General features: G+C 41.3%; 1 protein-coding gene and 1 long non-coding RNA gene across 3 annotated transcripts in view; both read left to right on the forward strand.

Moving 5' to 3' along the window:
* RCOR1 (REST corepressor 1) overlaps window positions 1–19,436 on the forward strand; it is a 110,208-nt gene that overhangs the window by 61,679 nt on the left and 29,093 nt on the right. For both annotated transcript variants that reach the window (XR_004959053.1, XM_036257588.1), the window contains exon 3: window positions 4,323–4,406. Coding sequence is in view for 1 of the 2 variants with exons in the window: in XM_036257588.1 (XP_036113481.1) it covers window positions 4,323–4,406 (84 nt within the window). In the remaining variant the exon portion in view is untranslated. The remainder of the gene's footprint in view (window positions 1–4,322; window positions 4,407–19,436) is intronic.
* Window positions 5,635–13,172, forward strand: LOC118627310. Its single transcript, XR_004959079.1, has 3 exons — window positions 5,635–5,790; window positions 11,475–11,663; window positions 13,123–13,172. It is a non-coding gene; the product is annotated as an uncharacterized LOC118627310 (long non-coding RNA).

The following is a 19,436-nucleotide window of genomic DNA, read 5'->3' on the forward strand; positions in this document are numbered from 1 at the left end:
TTTGTATTTATACCAGCACTATATGAGAGTTTTAGTTGCTCCTCATTTTTGTCAGTACTTGGTGTTATTCATTTCATTTGTTTTAGAGGTTTTCATAGGTGTACTGTATGTTGTTTCTCAGCATGGCTTTAATTTGCATTTCTCTGCTGGCTAATGGTGTTGAGGATCTTTTCATGTGCTTATATGCCCTCTGTATATCTTCTTCAGTGAAGTGGTTATTCAAATCTTTGCTTATTTTAAAAACTTGTGGGGTTTTTTTTGTTGTTATTTACTGAGTTTTTGAAGTTTTTTATATATCTTGATACAAATCCTTTGTCATATATGTGACTTAAAAATCTTTTCTCACAGTCAATAGTTTTTCTTAACAGTGTTTTTTGCAGAGCAAAAGTTTTAAAGTTGATTAAGCTCAATTTACCATTTTAAACTTTTATAGATTACTGTTGTTGTCCTATCTTTTCCTAAACCCAAGTTCACAAAGATTTTCTCGTTTTTCCTAAAAGTCTTATAGTTGTAGGTTTTACTTTTATATCTGAGATCCATTTTGAATTTTATCAAAGGTGTGAAGTGTAGGTCGAGGTTCACTTTTTTAAAATACCCTTTATTGAGAAGAGTACCTTTTCTCCATTGACTTCCTTTTACACCTTTGTTACAAATAACTGACCATATTTATATGGGTGTATATCTGGACTGTTATGGTCCATTGATCTGTGTGTCTATCCTTTTGCCAGTACCACACTGTTTAGAATACAGTGCCTTTATATATAGTAAGTCTTAAAATAGAGTGGCACGTGAGTCTTCCAATTTTGACCTGGCTATTCTGGTCCCATTTGACTTCCCTCTTTATCTATCCTTTTGTTTGTTTATGTTGGTATGGACTCATATATTGTTATTTCATTACTGTCATTTATTTTGTTGCTCAAATGTTCCCAGATTTGGCCAACGAGAGATATGTCCTATTATTCTTTGAATACTTTCTTATCATCTGGTAAGAAACAAGATGTTCCAGGGTCCTCTTAATATATATATTTTTATTGATTTCAGAGAGAAGAGAGGGAGGAAATGGGGGTGGGGAGAGAGAGAGAGAGAGAGAGAGAGAGAGAGAGAGAGAGATATCAACGTGAGACAGAAACAGCAATCAATTGTCTCCCGAACACACCCTGACTGGCGACTGAGCCCAAAACCTGTGTATGTGCCCCGACCAGGAATCAAACCATTACCTTCTGGTGTACGGGACAATGCTCCAACCAACTGAGCCACACTGGTCAGGGCCAGGGTCCTCATACATTTCCTCTCCTAGCCCTACAATCAGCCATTTCTCCAAGGAGACCTAGTTTCTTTTAATGGTGAATGGTATTTAGAAACCAAGATCTGGGGGCTAGATGTGCTCAGCTGTTGCTGGATTGTCACTGTATCAGGGCCTTCTCAGTGGACAGAGCTGGGAAATAAATATGTGTATGTGTGCATGCAGACATGTGTACACACATCTATATTTCTATTTCCATTGAAACCTGATTTCATACCATTACCATCAGTTTCTCTTAAGCATCACAGAATTTTATCTAGGCTCCCCCTTTCTGTATTTGCAAGTCTTTTACTCAGAATACTTGTTTTGAGATTTATTCTTGTTGCATGCTTACATAGTTCATTCCTTTTTATTCCATTGAATGGATAATACCATATTTTAGGAAATTGCCAGACTTTCTCCCCCTAAGTGATAGTATCATTTTACATTCCCACCAGCAGTATATGAGACTTCCATTTCCTCCACATTATCATCAAACCTTATTTTCAGTCTTTTTAATTTTAATTTGTGATCCAAATTAAAAATTTTTTAATAATTATTTTTTTCAGTTACAGTTGACATACATTATTATGTTAGTTTCAAGTGTACAACATAGTGGTTAGACATTTATATAATTTACAAAGTGATCACCCCAATAAGTCTAGTACCCACCTGACACCATAGATTTTATATTATTGACTATAAACCCTATGCTGTACTTTTATACCCCTGTGACTACTTTTATAACTGGCAATTTGTACTATGTAATCTCTCCCCGATTTTCTTGTACCTCCCCTACCTCCTTTCACACGGCAACCATCAAAATAGTCTCTTTTTCTGTGAGTTTGTTTCTGTTTTGTTTATTTGTGTTTTAGATTCCACATATAAGTGAAATCATATGGTATTTCTCTTTCACTATCTGATTTATTTTATTTAGCATAATGCCCTCTGGGTCCATTTATGTTGTCACAAATGTTGAGATTTGCTTCTTTTTTATGGTCCTGGTACCCCTGTTTGTCTATTGTTTTGTAGCCTAGATTTTTTTCCTCTCACCTGAGGACATTTTTCCATTTTTTGTTCGGACAGAGTAGGAAGGAGAGAGAGAGAGTGAGAAACATCGATATGAAAGGGACACATCTAGTGGCTGCCACCTGCACGACCAACCAGGGCCGGGGACAAACTGCAACCGAGGTACATGCCCTTAGCGGGAACCCTGGGTCTCTCTGGACCACAGGCTGCCACTCTAACTGCTGAGCCAAACTGGCCAGGGCGTGTAGCCTAGATTTTTAAGAACTTGAATGCATTTCAGAAGTTAAATATTTTTAATGGTTATTCTTTAATAAAGTTGTTGAAAGAATCTTTGGATTCCTGTTGTCAAGTCACCAAAAAGTTACTCTGGCAGGGAATGGTGAGGGTATTCTAAGCATACATGAAGGATTCACCTTTTATTTATTTATTTTTAAATTAATTAATTTTTTTTGTTGTTAATCTTCACCCAAGGATATTTTTCCATTGATTTTTAGATAGAGTAGAAGGAAGGATGAGAGGGAGGGAAGGAGAGAGAGAGGGAAAGAAACATCTATGTGAGAGAGACACATCAATTGGTTGCCTCCCATACGACCCCGACCCGGGCTGGGGATCAAACCTGCAACCCAGGTATGTGCCCTTGACTGGGAATTAAACCCATGACCCTTTGGTCTGTGGGCCGATGCTCTAACCACTGAGCAAGACCAACCAGGGCAAGGATTCACATTTTATTTATTTATTTATTTTTATTTTTATTTTTTTTTATCATCCTCACCCGAGGACATTTTTCCATTCTTTGTTCAGGTAGAGTGGAAGGGAGAGAGAGGAACAGAGAGAGAGAGAAACATCGATGTGAAAGGGACACATTGAGTGGTCGCCACCTGCACGACCAACCAGGGCCGGGGACAAACTGCAACCGAGGTACGTGCCCTTAGCGGGAACCGAACCCGGGTCTCTCCGGACCGCAGGCCGACGCTCTAACCGCTGAGCCAAACCGGCCAAGGCAAGGATTCACATTTTAAAAGAAACTTTGAACCCTGGCCAGTTTGGCTCAGCGGTTAGAACATCAGCCCATGGACCAATGAGTCGCGGGTTCACTTCCAGTCAAGGGCACGTACCTCGTTTGTGGTTCATCCCTGGCTGGTTGGGTTGTGCAGGAGGCAACCAGTTGATGTGGTTCTATCACATTGATGTTTCTCTCTCTCTCTCTCTCTCTCTCTCTCTCTCTCTCTCTCTCTCCCCCCTCCTCCCTCCCTCCCACACTGTCTGATAATAAATGGAAAAATATCCTCAGGTACGGATTTTAAAAAAATAATAATAAAAGAACCTTTGAGTAGCTGGCCACATGTAGCTTTCTTTCTGGATGTTCCCTGTCTGAAAGCAGAGCATCATAGTACACTGTGCTTAAACCCTGGGACATTGCAGCCTTTCTTTTTCTTTTTTTTTTAATCCTAACCCAAGGACATTATTGCATTTATCCTCAGATAGAGCAGGAGGGAGAGAGGTAGGAAGAGAGAGAGAAACATCAATGTGAGAGAGACACATCGAGTGGCTGCCACCCACATGACCCCAACCAGGGCCGGGGACAAACCGCAACCGAGGTACATGTCCTTAGCGGGAACTGAACCCCAGACTCTCCATTCCGCAGGCCAACGCTCTGACTACTGAGCCAAACCAGCCAGGGCACATTGCAGCCTTTCTGAGTTCAGTCCTGACTATGATAATATGATAATAATCATTATACCTACCTCATACGTACCTATTTACTAAATAAGTAATAGTAAAGTAGGAAAAGACCTAGAGAAATGTTTCAGTGGACTCCAGAGTCTCTCCCCCACCTCTCCCAATTACACTGGGGTGGGAAGTGTTCGGGTTCTATTGGGATAAATTTCAGTAAAGGGTGGGTGATGTCATCATCATATTCTGAAATTAAAAGCTCAGAGTGGTGTTGTTAATCATTGCTTTGTATGTCTGTTAAATTGCAATAAAATTTTTCTTTTTTATTTCTTCCAAGCTAAATTAGCACGACGCAGTCAAGAACGAGACAATCTTGGCATGCTGGTCTGGTCACCTAATCAGAATCTATCAGAAGCAAAACGTAAGTTTTAGAGCACCTTTATTTTCCACCTTCTTACTTAATGCAAAGTTTTAAATAAGCTTTGTAGCTAAAAGTCCCTACGTACTTTACAGTTCTTTTACATTTTTAAAATAAATAATTTTAAGAGTTTGAAAGTGTATATTTCTTTTTTTTTTTTTCTTATCCTCACCCGAGGACATTTTTCCATTTTTTGTACAGATAGAGTGGGAGGGAGAGAGAGGAAGAGAGAGAGAGGGAAACATCGATGCAAAAGGGACACATCGAGTGGCTGCCACCCGCACAACCAACCAGGGCTGGGGACATACTGCAACCGAGGTACATGCCCTTAGCGGGAACTGAATCCGGGTCTCTCTGGACCACAGGCGGACGCTCTAACCGCTGAGCCAAATCGGCCAGGACTGAAAGTGTATATTTCTTTATTGTGGCCTGTCACAATGATTGAAAGATTTCTAACCTATGGTTTCACAAGCTGCTCTTTCAAAATGCTGTGCAAGCTAATATTGAAGTAGCCAGGAGGAAAGGCTTAGAGTGGAAGGAGGAAAATTATGCAGTGTATAACTCCGCAGCTGGGAATTATAGATTATAGGGATGAAGAGCTGAACGATTTCTAACTGGAAAGATTACAAACGTCAAATGTATGTTCTTGGAATGGGCATTATAATAAAAGACTTCAGCCTAGCTAGATTAAAACTTTGGAATTGGCTATTTGTTTCATGTGTTTAAAATCTTATCAGGATGAATATTTTGAGCTATCTTGGATTTGTGTGTGGAGATAGGAGTCCTAGAGCTATTAGTAATGTTAGCTGTATTGTATAGTTTACTTTTCTGTCCCTCCTGTTGAAATGACACCATGCAGGAATAATTTTATATTTACTATATTACCACAGCCTTCGCAATTTTCAAATAAAGAAGAAAAACTAAATTTTCTTTTGAGAATTTTTTAGTGAGGGTCTGGGTGGAATTAATGGGGATTTGTGAAGTTGGAAATCACATGCAAAATTTTGGGGTACATGTATGTGTTTCTGAAGAAATGACATTGGATTTTCAAAAGGGTCTTTGACAAAAAAAATAAGTTAACCATCAGTTCTCTAAAACATGACAGGGATTTTTTTTATTTATTTATTTTTTCTTTATTGATTTCAGAGAGAGAGGAAGTGAGAGGGAGAGAGAGACAGAAACATCGATGAGCGAACATCGATTGGCTGCCTCCTGCATGCCCCCCGCTGGGGATTGGGCCCACAACTTGGGCATGCGTCCTGACTGGGAATCGAACTGGCGACCTCTTGGTGCATGGGTCAACACTCAACCACTGAGCCACATCAGCCAGACATGACCGGAATCTTAAAAGCTATCAGTGGTAAATGTTCATCAGAAAACTTAAATTGTGAGTAGAGGCTGGAACTCTTGGGCTTTGATCAGGAGTTCCCACATTATGTTTTGCAGTATTAAAATAGGTGTGAACACAGTACTGCCAAGTAAGTGTGAAGATGATGCATATTAAATATCCTTCTCTTGTATACTCAACACCCGCATTAGCATTTTAAGGTGTGAAGAGCTCATATGGTAGAGAAACATGTTTAATTTAGGCCAAGAAGGATCTTTTTTTGGTACGATACCTTATTTGGAACATGGGAAACTCAACTACTCTTAGTAATGCTAAATTTAGCTATAATAATCTTGGTATAATCTGATTTTAAGAGTGCCTTAATTTTGCCTCCATCAAGCTGCTGCTTGATGAGTTTATAACGGAGAACAGAATAGCAGAAGGAAGTGTGTTAGCATTTCTGATGCCTTTACTGTTCTGGGGAGGACCTGTAAAATATTCCCTCTCCCTTTCTGAGCACTTTCAATAACTTACAAAAGCAATCTATTCCATTTTGAACATGTTCTTTCTAACAGAGAGCTGGAAATCTGCCTGCCAGTACAGCTCTGTTTTCCTGGACTCTGCTGAATAAGTCTTCTCTGTATGCGTCTTTGAGATGTTGTCATCCTGCCTCCTTGGTTGTCCCAGTCCAAGTTAAACCTGCTTAAGGTTTATTAGATGGTTTGATTTTTAGGTCTCTTTTCATCTCGTTTGCCCTCCTGGGTATATTGCATTTGATCACAATGCCCATCTTAAATTATGGTGCCCAGAACTGAATATTAAGAATAGTGGCCGGGGGCGGGGGGTGGGCTCCTAATCCGTCTTCTTCTGGTTCTCCCACTGTCCCCATAGTGGGTCTGAGCAACTTGGGCAGTGGGAGAAGCAGCAGGAGCGGGCAGTCCAGGTTCTTGAAGTCCCTAGGTGCCTCTTGGTCCTCAGGCACCCAGCACCTACCTGCTCTGCTGCCATGATGCCCATGTCCAAGAGGAAGGTCAGCTCTGTGGAGAGGGCAGCAAAGAAGGAGCCCAAGAGGAGGTTGTCAGCTAAACCTGCTCCTGCAAAGTGAAAATGAAGCCAAAAGCAGTAGGAAAGGATAAATCTGCAACAAAAAAGTGCAAACGAAGGGAAAGGGGGAACAAAGGGAAAACAGGACAAAGTGGCTGACCAGGGACCTAAAGATCTAACTGTAGAAAAACAAAGAAACTAAAAAAAGAGGAGGTTGATAAAGCCCCCGATGAAGCAGGAGAAAAGGAAGCCAAGTCTGATTAACATTGTATACCATGTCTTATTAGTGGTCCCTGGCTCCCTTGGACAATCCAGAGGAATATTTTTATCAACTATTTTATAAGTGCAAGTTTTTCTTAGTAGCTCTAGAAACATTTTTAGGAAGGGGGGAATTTCACCTCATCCCTTTTTAAAAGTGTAAGTGCTTTTTTTTAAAAGAGGTGAAATCATTTGCTGGTAATTTTTTGGTACAACCAGAAAATAGTGGGATATTGAATATGAGAGGCTTTGATTGTCTTGGGTGTCAGCTTAACATTCCATAGATGGGGGTAGTTTTAATATCCTATAATACAAAACAAACTAAATGGCAATTTGGAGTTGGTTGTTCATTTAATATGTCTTGAACATTTTTAATTACTTCTATTCCCATATTTTTGGTAGAATTGTTTCCTAAAGAAAACTGCTCCTTGATCTTGGCTCTCCCTGTCAGAATTTTGTGCACTCTGTAACATCTTTGATATGGTAGTCCAGTTTTCCTAGTAACTTTGTTAATGTTCAGTGAAAGATTGAAAAATTATGTCATATATAGGATATTATATTGTGAATTAGTGGGGCTTCGATGTAACAGCATATTCACACTTGAAGATACTGGTACTTGATACTTTATTAAGGAAAATTAGCCTCCAAATTTTAAACTTAAAAGTCACTGGAATAACTGTTTAGAAAAAAATCACAACTACACGACTTCACATTTTTGGTACCTGTGTGAAGAATTGTGTACAAATGGAAATGTCTGTGTACTTATCCTCAAAACAACCAATAAAATCTCAACCACGATTCTGTTGTTACAGTTCAAGTTTGTATTAGTGCCTTTCACTATTGCATTGCCTGTTGGCATCTGGAGTCAGAATTTAATTTTTTTTAAAACTTTGTTGAACTAATAGGAAAGGCTTTTCATTAATTATTACGGAGGTTGAGCATCTTTGTATTTTGACTTTTTAATTCCTCTGTAAATAGCAGTCAACCTTATAATTGTTTTATTTTTTAAAAATTATATTTAGTCAGCCCTGGCCAGTTTGGCTTAGCAGTTAGAGTGTCGACCTGTGGACTGAAGGGTCGTGAGTTTGTTTCCAGTCAAGGGCACGTATCTGGGTTACAAGTTCGATCCCCGGCCCAGTGGGAGTCATTCAGGAGGAACCAGTCGATGTGTCTCTCTCACTTTGATGTTCCTCTCTCTCTCTCCCCCACATTCTCTAAAAATCAATGGAAAAAGATACTTAGGTGAGGATTAACAAAACAAATTATATTTAGTTAAATTTATTAATCTTATTTGTGGCTTCTAATATACTATCATGTGTAAGAGCAGCCCCCTCCCCCCAATATTACAGACATGTATACCTATGTTTTTCCTGTCCTTCCCTCCTCATTCACATCATTGTTCTACCTAGAATATTGAACTCTGTGTCCTTCGCTTACATTGACCTTCTATGTACTTTGGTCTATGTCTGGACGCTTGATTTTGTTTCATTGATGTATTGGTTGATTCCTGATTTGGTACCATTTATTTTTCTCAGTATTCCTGGCTCATGTATTTTATTCTTGAATCTTAGACTCACGGCATCAAGTTGTTTCCAGAAGTGTCTCGATTAGGGTTACATTGAATTTGAGTTTAGTGAGAATTGGTTTGATTTACAATTTTATTGAGAAGCTTTGTGTGCTTTAGTATACCAGCCGTGAGGGATTCAGGAAGCTATGTTCTCGTGGAGAAAGAGGGAAAATGAATGTGTAAACAAACAATTTATATATATTTCCTCTAGTCTAACTCTTGCTTTTCAGATGTTGAAAACTGAGTTCCATCTAATGCTTAAGGTCCCACACCTCATTAGTAGCCAAGTTTCAGCTAGACTTCTGGTCTACAGACTGCATTATTACACACATCTGCCTTCACGTTTTCCTTCATTAAATAAATGATAATTAAATGCTGATATTACACTAGTTGCTTTGGGCTCTATCTAAGATACAACTTTTGGGGTATGCCTAGAAAATTTGCTTGTAGAGACATTTCATGTAGAAGAAATGTATGTAGTTTCAAGTAACATAGATGAGAACAATAGGGTGTAAATAGTGTATTAAATGATAGCGGAAAATTATTTGCATGAGATTTACGGGACAATGGGGTGAATGAGGTTTAAACTGTGGTGGAATCTGGAGGTTGGACAGTGGGAGAAAGTAAAAAGTGTTCACTAATTCAAGAAGAGGACAGTTGATTCTCACATTATTTTAGCATCAAGCATCTCCTGTGGACTTAGTGTTCTGATGCTCCCCTTGGGACCCAGCAGGAAGTGCTACGTTTTCCTGGGTAGAACCCAGGGAAGCATTGGAAACAGTTGACATTTGAGTAAAATATTGAGGAATGAATGAGTTTGCTGGCTGGACAAGGGCACAGTGCATTCTAGACAGAAGGAAGAAGGTTGGCGTTTGCCTTTGCTCAGATGTGCAGATGTGGGGGGAAATGCTGTGCTTTATTTTGGAGACCAACCTGACCAGGAGACGTGTTGTTCCTGGGGAAGTGAGAAGCAGTGAAACTGGAAAGGCAGGCAGACTTCTTAAACGGATGAGGATTTTTGAGGAATTTTAGCTAGAAGCAAAATAATTTACATTGGAAAACTCTTGGTAGCCTTGTGGTTTAGAGTAGAGCTGGGGACTGGGGACACGAGGCTTGCCTGTAAGGAAATCAGAGTTCAGTTCCTGGTAAGAGAATCTGATGACCTTATCGGGCCAGTGCTGTTGTGGGAGGCTGATGGCGATTTAGGAAGTGACTTGAACTTGCTCAAAGGAGATAGAGGTTATAGGAGTGTGGGGCTAGGGGCTGGTCCAGGTGGGCTTAAGCTTGCCTTTAAAGCAGAACACTTCTGTCTAGGAGCGTAGATACTGTTTCATCCTTGATTCCACTGTGTTTCTGTGGATTTGATGTCGTCGCCCATTGGTTCTGCTTCCTAGTCACTGTATAGTGATGTGTGCAGCTACCCCCTGTAGGGATGCCTGTGGGCATCCACCCCACCAGGTTCCAGGCTGCCCTCCCTCAGGGGCTCTCTGCTCATCCTACATGGTCTGTACTCTAGATGCCCACCTTGCTCGGTCCCACCTAATGGCTCTGGGCAGTCTTCTCTCCATGGGGATGTTGCTGTGCTGGGTGTAGTACGGTGTATTTACTCCTAGCACTCCTCTTTGGTCCCTGTGCTCACACATAGACCCACTCAAGGTTCGGACTTTGTAGAGAACCACTTGAAGATTATCAAAACTAGGAGGGTTTAAAAGAGGTGAATTGGAGCTGGAGGGGAAGCCAGCGTTTCAGCCATACTCAATGTTGATAGTTTCCTGAAGAAGAAAATTTCCTAGTCTCAGCTGCCTTGGACGTAGACATTAACAAGGTAACTTTTGGCTATTGGGAGTCAGTGCATTATGTATTTTGTAGGTCATATACAGCCACTGCTTTTACAGTAATTTTAGTGTTTGCTATTATTTTATAAAAATGAGAAACTGGTACAATGGTAAGAAGCACGGGTCTCTTTTAAAATAGACAAAGAAGGAACTCATTCGCTGTGCCGAAGACAATCAAGTTGGATGATTTATTTTTTTATCCTCACCCGAGGACACCTTTCCATTTTTTGTTCAGGTAGAGTAGGAGGGGGAGAGAGGAACAGAGAGAGAGAGAAACATCGACGTGAAGGGACACATCGAGTGGCTGCCACCCGCACGGCTGACCAGAGCCGGGGACAAACTGCAACCAAGGTACATGCCCTTAGCGGGAACCGAACCCGGGTCTCTCCAGACCGCAGGCCGACGCTCTAACCGCTGAGCCAAACCGGCCAGGGCAAGTTGGATGATTTTTTTTAAAAAGCTGGCTGACTATTAACTTTAAAGAAAGAAATTAACACATATAACACGCCAGACATAGACTTTAAAATTGTGTCAAAAAACAAAGTCAAATTAGAGATTTTAGAATAAGTTTAGCTTTCTTGGAATGAGAATTCTCCTTGGACCTGCAGCACACACTAAAGTTGTTTCTATGTTAGCACATTTGACTTCAGCACACATTTTCAGGACTATATTGTGTGTGAAAGTTTCATAGATACGTGGTAAATGTCAGGAGTCTTTATTAAAGAACTTCTATGCATATATGTGTAGCCAGTAGACCCAGACAATAGTTTGGGGAAAGCAGCAGGGGGTGGGAGTGGGGAGGAGGGGGTCAATAAGGGGGAAAGGGGACACATCTGTAATACTTTCAACAATGAAGATTAAACAAACAAAAACAACAAAACATTCAGCCCACTATAAATTAAAGTTAAAAGACCTGACCATTGGGCACAAGGCCCTGAATCCTCTGCACTGACTTCTGCCCTCCTGAACTTGTCTAAAACATGCTCCCAGAGCCTTTCTGATGTCTTTGTCTGGAACCCTCTATTTCTGAATGTCCACAGGGCCCCTCCCACAGAGGCTCCTTGTCACTGCTTACGTGTCACTATCAGAGAGGCCTTCTTTGACCATGCTGTAACATAGAGACCACTACTGCCTGCTTCCCTCGTTTTCTTCATTGCACTAATCGTCACCCAACCTAGCACCACTTAGGTCTCTCCATTGTACTGAAGACCACTGAGCGCAGGAGCTGGGTATGCTTGTTCAGTTCTCTGTCAACCCTCTGTGGCGTGTGGGTGCTATATCATAAATACTTGTCCAGTGAGTGGAAAAGTGATGGAGGAGTGGACACTCAGGTAGTTGTAGGCTTCTGGGCTGTTTTGCAACTTGGGTCATATGGAATCCTCTAACTCTTTCTTCTTTGCCACTCACCTTTTGGTGACCATTGATTTACTCAGTAAATATTTGAGAGGCTATGTATGTGCTGGGCATTGGAGGAATACAAGAATGAACAGTCTTAAGTCCCTGGCCTGTATAGGTTTCAGTCTAATGGGAAACCACCCTGGTAGATTGTGAGTTCATTGACTAGAGGGAAAAGTGGGCTTAAAATTCTCACCTGTTAGTTCTGTGACTGGAGCATATGCAGGGATTGGGATAGGATGAGCTAGCATTGGCCTTGGTTTTCAACTTTTTATGAATAAATGACTATCAAAGGGCTTGAAGCTTATGATTAAAATGATGTTTTTTAGCCTGTGAAAATTATTTTTACTACTTCCATTCTCTTTTTAATGCTCTAGAGGTAGTCAGAATGAGCAAGCCTTACTAGAAAGACATAGTTAAATTTACATACTGCAGCAGAAGCCCTCCATTAAAGTCAAGGATTACTTGATATTTTTTTAACCATATCAGTGTGTCTTATCTTCATCCTTTATAACTTAAAATTTTTATTTTGTTATATCATAATTTATCCTTTCTGTACTCATGGATTTTTGTTTAGTTTTTTACTATTACAGCCATTACTGCTGGGAACATTCTTTGATCTGTTTCTTGTTACCCATCCAGAAGTAGATAGGCAGCTCTACGAGATGACTGCCAAATTATTTTCCAAGTGGCCAGACTGGCTTACACTGCCTCCAATGAAATGCAGAACTTGTACACTCTACGTTCTTATCAGTAATAGAGACTGTTGGGCTGCTGCATTTTAGACAAGCCAGTGAGTGTGACATTGTCTCGTATGCCAGGGATGCTGGTTTTTTTGTTAGGTGTGATGAAGGCATGTGGTTTTGTAAAAATATATGTTGGCACTTAAAAATTTTGCATATTGATGAAAGAACTGAGATTTAACTTTAACATTCTTCAGCAAATACAAAGTACAGTTTGGCTCAATTGGCCAGATTGGAATACAGTCACAGATTATTGTTTCAATGTTAAATTTACCATTGTGTTGTTATGTAAGCGAGTTATGAAACTACTATTAGAAAATAAATGCTGAGTATTTAATACGAGTAAATATATGCCAAGTATTTAAGATTAGCACAGGGTCATAATATATGATTCTCTCAAATGGTTCAGAAAACTAGTTACATATACACATAAGCTTATTTTTATTATTAAAAGTAGCCTAAATTTCCTTCACCTCAAAACATGGTATAACCACTGTTAATTTTTTTTTTTTTATCCTCACCTGAGGACATTTTTCCATTTTTTGTTCAGATAGTAGAGGAAGAGAAAGAGAAGGAGAGAAACATCTACGTGAAAGGGACACATCGAGTGGCTGCCACCCGTACAACCCAACTAGGGCCGGGGACAAACTGCAACTGAGGTACCTGCCCTTAGCGTACCCGGGTCTCTTTGAACCGCAGGCCGATGCTCTAACCGCTAAGCCAAACTGGCCAGGGCTCCACTGTTAATGTTTTGCTTTCATGTCTTTTCACTAGGCTTGTGTGCACTCTGATTTTAAGCACATATGGATCATACTGTATATAATAGGTTTGTGTTGTTTGTTACTTCATCCTCACCCAAGGACATTTCTGCATTTATCTTCAGATAGAGTGGGAGGGAGAGAGGTAGGGAGAGAGAGAAAAACATCGACATGAGAGAGACACATCAAGTGGTTGCCGCCCACACGACCCCAACCAGGGCCAGGGATAAACTGCAACTGAGGTACATTCCCTCAGCGGGAACTGAACTCAGAACTCTCTGGTCCGCAGGCCGATGCTTCAGCCGCTGAGCCAAACCAGCCAGGGCTGTATATAATAGTTTCTTAAGTTTAATTTTCCTGATTAGAAATTGAGCTAAATTTTGATCCTGAATAAAGTTTCATCATGTAGCTTAATTTATTAACTATGTTCCTATTCTTGACCATTTATGTTTTTTCATTTTTTTCTTACTATAAATAACGCATGAATAAGCAGGAACTTAAAATGTCCTTTCCAGTAGAAATGAAAGTCTTTCCTTGATTCTGCAGATCAGATTTCCCAGTTAAGTGCATTCAAAGTTCTTTTTCTCTGGCACGAATGACACTTGGAATTAATTACTTGTGTTATTAATCAGCCAGATTTCAAGAACTATGAAAGCAAAGACTTTTATTTTTATTTTTTTAAATCCTCACCTGAGGATATTTTTCTCTTTATCTTCAGATAGACTGGGAAGGAGGGAGAGAGAGAGAAACATCAATGTAAGAGAGACACATTGACTGGCTGCCTTCTACATGACCCCAACCAGGGCCGGGGACCAACTGCAATCGATTCTTTGGTCTGTGGGCCCATGCTCTAACTGCTGAGCCAAACTAGCTAGGGCTATTTTTTATTTTATTTTATTTTTTTGTTCAACATAAGCAGCATTGGGCATACAGTAGGGCTAAAAGATTTATTGAGTCAGTGGAGAAAAATTAAATGTAAAACATATTAGTTTATTATGAAACATCACTCTTCTGCAGCCTGCTTTGAAGGCTCAGGTTTCTTTACTGGATCAAGAATTCTTCCCTCCCCAACATTGAATCATTGAAAATGATAGGATTTACAATGAGAAAATGTGCCCCCTCCCAACAGAAATTCCCCCTGTGGGGGTCCATAGAGGGAGGGCACGTGACATGTAAATTTGGTGTGGGCTGAACCTTGTGTAATCCTGTGCACTTCCTATAACCCAGCCCACCCTTGGCTACTGGAATTTCATTTAGGACCCCTGTTTCCTATGCCCTTGTATGCAGATGGATTTATCTTGATTGCACTGAGGGAAGGACCATTGTCTTTACATGTTAGAAGAGGCAGGGCTGAAAGACAAATGCCCCGTGGAGCGAGGTTTGTATGCTAGCTATAAGAAGTCACACTTGTAGGCTTTTAAATCCTTCTGTGACCGTCTCCTTCCTGCGCAGCTAGTAACCCTTAGCAGGAGGTGGGCTTGAAATCTGCTATTTAAACAGGAACCTCCAGTCACTGAAAGCACGTTTTTTTTGTTGTTGTTGTTGCATGACTGAAATTAACTCACAAATTCACAAACGTCAAAGCACATTTCTTTTAAATTTTTTTTTTTTATTCTCACCCGAAGACATTTTCGCATTTATCTTCAGACAGAGCAGGAGGGAGAGAGGGGAAGAGAAAGAGAGAAACATTGATGTGAAAGAGACACATCAACTGGTTGCCACCCAGACGACCCTAACTGGGGTCGGGGACAAACTGCAACTGAGGTACGTGCCCCTAGTGGGAACCGAACCCAGGACTCTCTGTTCCACGGGCCGACACTCTAACCACTGAGCTAAACTGGCCAGGGCTGAGCACATTTCTTATTGCTTCTATGGTTTTTGTATTGTCATAATCTTTTTAATACCCAAACCGTAAAATATATTGTGCTTGTTAAGATTATTTTGATCACATTAAAATGGGGAATGTTGTCAAACCCATGCATGCTCTTTACACATTAATATTATGCTCTGACTCATTGATTCTCAAAACTGGCCCATCATAATCCCCTGGGAGCATTATAAAAACAAATGAAAACCATCTAGAGTGCAGCTGATTCTCTCCTCGATTGAGGGGTGTTCAGTTTCTGAAAATTCACCAAGTCGTGTCCTTCCATGTGTGCTTTTCTCTGTGCATGTCATACTTCATAAAAACTGTATATATGCACAAAGTATACAGATACATCCATGTACATATATACATTAACACATGCATGCACACATACGTGCACATGTACCCATATGTGTGCACACTCACATGCATGCACACACATATACAAAGCAGGGTGGAGCCCACCAGGGCTTTAAGAAGCTGTTGAGATGGCTCATCAGTCAGGGCTGGGACTAGAGTTGGAGGGAGCACAGCTCTAACAGCACTCAAGCCCTCAGTTGGTTTCTCTTGCTGAACTAATTGTATGGTTCTAAACTGCACCCTTTACCTATAGTTGAATCTCGCAAATGTTTATGAAGGAATTTTTAAAAAATATGTTTTTATTGACTTTGAAGAGAGAGGAAGGAAGAGAGAAACATCCATTGGCCACCTTCTGCACGCCCCCCACTGGGGATGGAGCTCGCAACCCAGGCATGTGCCCTGACCAGGAATTGAATTGGGACCTCTCAGTCCATGGGAAGACACTCAATCCACTGAGCCACATAGGCCAGGCAGGAATTAATTTTGATAACACTTTACGTTTGTGTGTTTTGACTCCTCTGCTCCATTGTAAAGGACTGGGGAAGGATATCTGATCTTACTGCTGTTTTATAGGACAGGAGCTGGCGTAGCCTGCTGGTTCCTGATGGAAACCAAGGGCTGACACAGGGGCCAGGGCTCTTCCACAGCAGTCAGCTGCGAGATTAAGGCTAAATTGACAGTGCTGGCCTTATTTTCTCTCTCTTTAAGAAAGTTTTTTTAATGGATTTTAGAGAGAGGAAGGGAAAGGGAGCGAGAGACAGAAACATCATTGTGAGAGAGGAACATCTTTTGGCCACCTCCTGCATGTCCCCCCACTGGGCAAGCATCCCTGAAACCCGGGCAAGCACCCTGACCAGGAATCAAACAGATCGGTGCATGGGACAGCGCTCAAGCAACTGAGCTACATCGGCCAGGGCTTTTTCTCTCTTTTAGTGTCAGGGAAATGTTACCTTTAGTTAAGGAATATTCAGACCTTGTTTTTTTTTTTTTTGTTTTTTTTTTAATTTTTAATTTTTTTTGTTACAGATGTTCCTCCTTTTTTACCCCATTGACACTCTCCTCCCCATCCCCCCCGCCTCGCCCCATCCCTGGCTTTGTTGTCCATGTCCATTGGTTATGCATACATGCATATAAGTTCTGTGGTTTATCTCTTTCCACTCCCCCAACCCCCTCTTCTGAGGGATGTCAGTCTGTGCCCTACTTCCATGTTTCTGGGTCTACCGTATTCCTCAGACTGTATGTTCATTATATTCCGTATATAAGTGAGATCATGTGGTATTTGTCTTTTTCTGCTTGGCTTATTTCACTTAGGATAATACTTTCCAGGTCCCTCCATGTCGTCTCAAAGGATAAGAGATCTTTCTTTCTTACAGCTGCATAGTACTCCATTGTGTACATGTACCACAGCTTTTTTATCCCTTCGTCTACTGATGGACACTTGGGCTGTTTCCAGATCTTAGCTATCGTAAATAGTGCTGCTATGAACATGGGGGTACATATATTCTTTCTGATTGGTGTTTCAGTCTTCTCAGGGTATATTCCTAGAAGCGGGATCACTCGGTCAGATGGCAGTTAAATTTTTAATTTTTTGAGATAACACCATATTGTTTTCCATAGTGGCTGCACCAGTCTGCATTCCCACCAGCAGTGTACTAGAGTCCCCTTTTCTCCATCAGACCTTGTTTTGAGCATGACTCTTTTCTTAGCTCATATTGTACAAAGCAAAACATATATGAGAATAAATGAAGTTACTTTGAGTACGAAGTTGCCTGCTGAGGGACTGAGTCATCAAGTAAGTTGACTTGATGTGAGAGACCCCAGGGAGAGTGTGTTACTCGCTGACTTTACTCTTTACCATGGGCTTTGAGCTTTGTTGACAAGACAGGTAGTTAATGTTTTTTTTTTGTTTTTTTTTATAAACATTTTTTTCCTTTATTTATTTATAGAGATAGAGGAAGTGAGGAGAGAGAGATAGAAACATTGATGAGAGAGAACATCGATTGGCCACTTCCTGCATGCCCCCCACTGGGGCCCACAACCTGAGCATGTGCCCTGACCAGGAATCGAACCAGCAACCTCTTGGTACATGGGTCGACACTTAACCACTGAGCCACACCGGCCGGATGGTAGTTACTGTTTTCATTAGTCACAACTAGATGTCGTCATTCTAGTGACGATTAGTTTTTATTTATTTTTTATCCTCACCTGAGGAGTTTTGCATTTATCTTCAGACAGAGCAGGAGGGAGAGAGGGAGTAAGAGAGAGAGAGAAACATCGATGTGAGAAAGACACATCAACTGGATGCCACCCCCAACAAGGGCTGGGGACAAACTGCAACTGAGGTACGGGCTATTAGCAAGAACTGAACCTGGGTCTCTCTGGTCTGTGGACTGATGTTCTAACCGCTGATCCAAACTGGCCAGGGCTGGCAGTCAGTTTTTAAAATATGGAAGGTTCTACATCAGCCTCTCTGGAGGATACACAAATGTTTGGGTACTAGAAAAAAAGTGGAGGAATGCTTTGATCCCTTTATTTTACTGGAAAATTTTAAAAATGCAGCACAGAAAGTTTAGATTTAATATTAAATAGCTTTAAAAATTACTCATACCAGTTTGGTACAGTGGTTAGAGCGTCGGCATGAGGACCAAAGGGCCTTGGGTTCGATTCCCAGTTAAGGGCATACTCTTGGGTTGCAAGTTTAATACCTGACCCCAGTTGGTTGGGAGGGAACCAATTGATGTGTCTCTCTCACGTTGATCTCTCTCTCTCTCTCCCTCCTTCCCTCCTTTCCACTGTATCTAAAAATCAGTGGAAAAATATCTTCTGGTTTGGATTAATAACAACAACAACAGAATAACTCATACAATGTTAGCCATGGAAGACTTTTTTTTGTGTTAATTCTCACCTGAGGATATTTTTTCATTGATTTTTAGAAAGAGTAAGAAGGAAGGGGGGGCAGGTGGGAGAGAGATGTGAGAGAAACACATTGATTGGCATTGATTGGTTGCCTTCAGCACGACCCTGACCAGGGGCCTGGAATGGAACCTGCAACCCAGGTATGTGCCCTTGACCGGAATTGAACCCTTGACCCATCAGTCCTAGGGCCAACTTTAATCACTGAGCCAGACTGGCCAGAGCAACACTTTTAAAATCATAGCAGTCCACTCTAATGCTGATAAGGAAACTGTGGCACAGAGGCAGGATGGAGGGGCAATAGAAGTGCAGAGTAGGCAGGAGTAGATGCCAGGGCCACATTTGAATATGTGAGGCTTCCTTCCTTCCTTCCTTCCTTCCTTCCTTCCTTCCTTCCTTCCTTCCTTCCTTCCTTCCTTCCTTCCTTCCTTCCTTCCTTCCCTCCCTCCCTCCCTCCCTCCCTCCCTCCCTCCCTTCCTTCCCCTGGCTGGTTTGGCTCAGCAGTAGAGCATTGGTTGGCCCTCGGATTAGTGAGTTGTGGGTTTGATTGCGGCCAAGGGCATGTACCTCGGTTGTGGTTCGTCCCTGGTCCTGGTCAGGGTCGTGTGGGAGGCAACCAGTTGATGTGTCCCTCTCACATCGATGTTTCTCTCTCTCCCTTTCTCCCTCTATCTCCCTCCCACTCTATCTGCAGGTAAATAGAAAAAAATACCGTTGGGTGAGGATTAAAAAAAATTTTTTTTTTAATTTTTTTTCTTGGTTGATTTTTTAGAGAGGGAGCGAGAGATAGAAACATCAGTGAGAGAGAACATTTATTGACCGCCTCCTGCACGCCCCCCACTGGGGATCAGGCCCGCAACCTGGGCATGTGTCCTGACCGGGAATCGAACCAGCGACCTCTTGGTGCATGGGTCGATGCCCAACCACTGAGCCACACTGGCCAGGTAGGGCACTCATAATTTCTTA

Source organism: Molossus molossus, unplaced genomic scaffold, assembly GCF_014108415.1.
Source record: "Molossus molossus isolate mMolMol1 unplaced genomic scaffold, mMolMol1.p scaffold_m16_p_1, whole genome shotgun sequence".
NCBI lineage: Eukaryota > Metazoa > Chordata > Mammalia > Chiroptera > Molossidae > Molossus > Molossus molossus.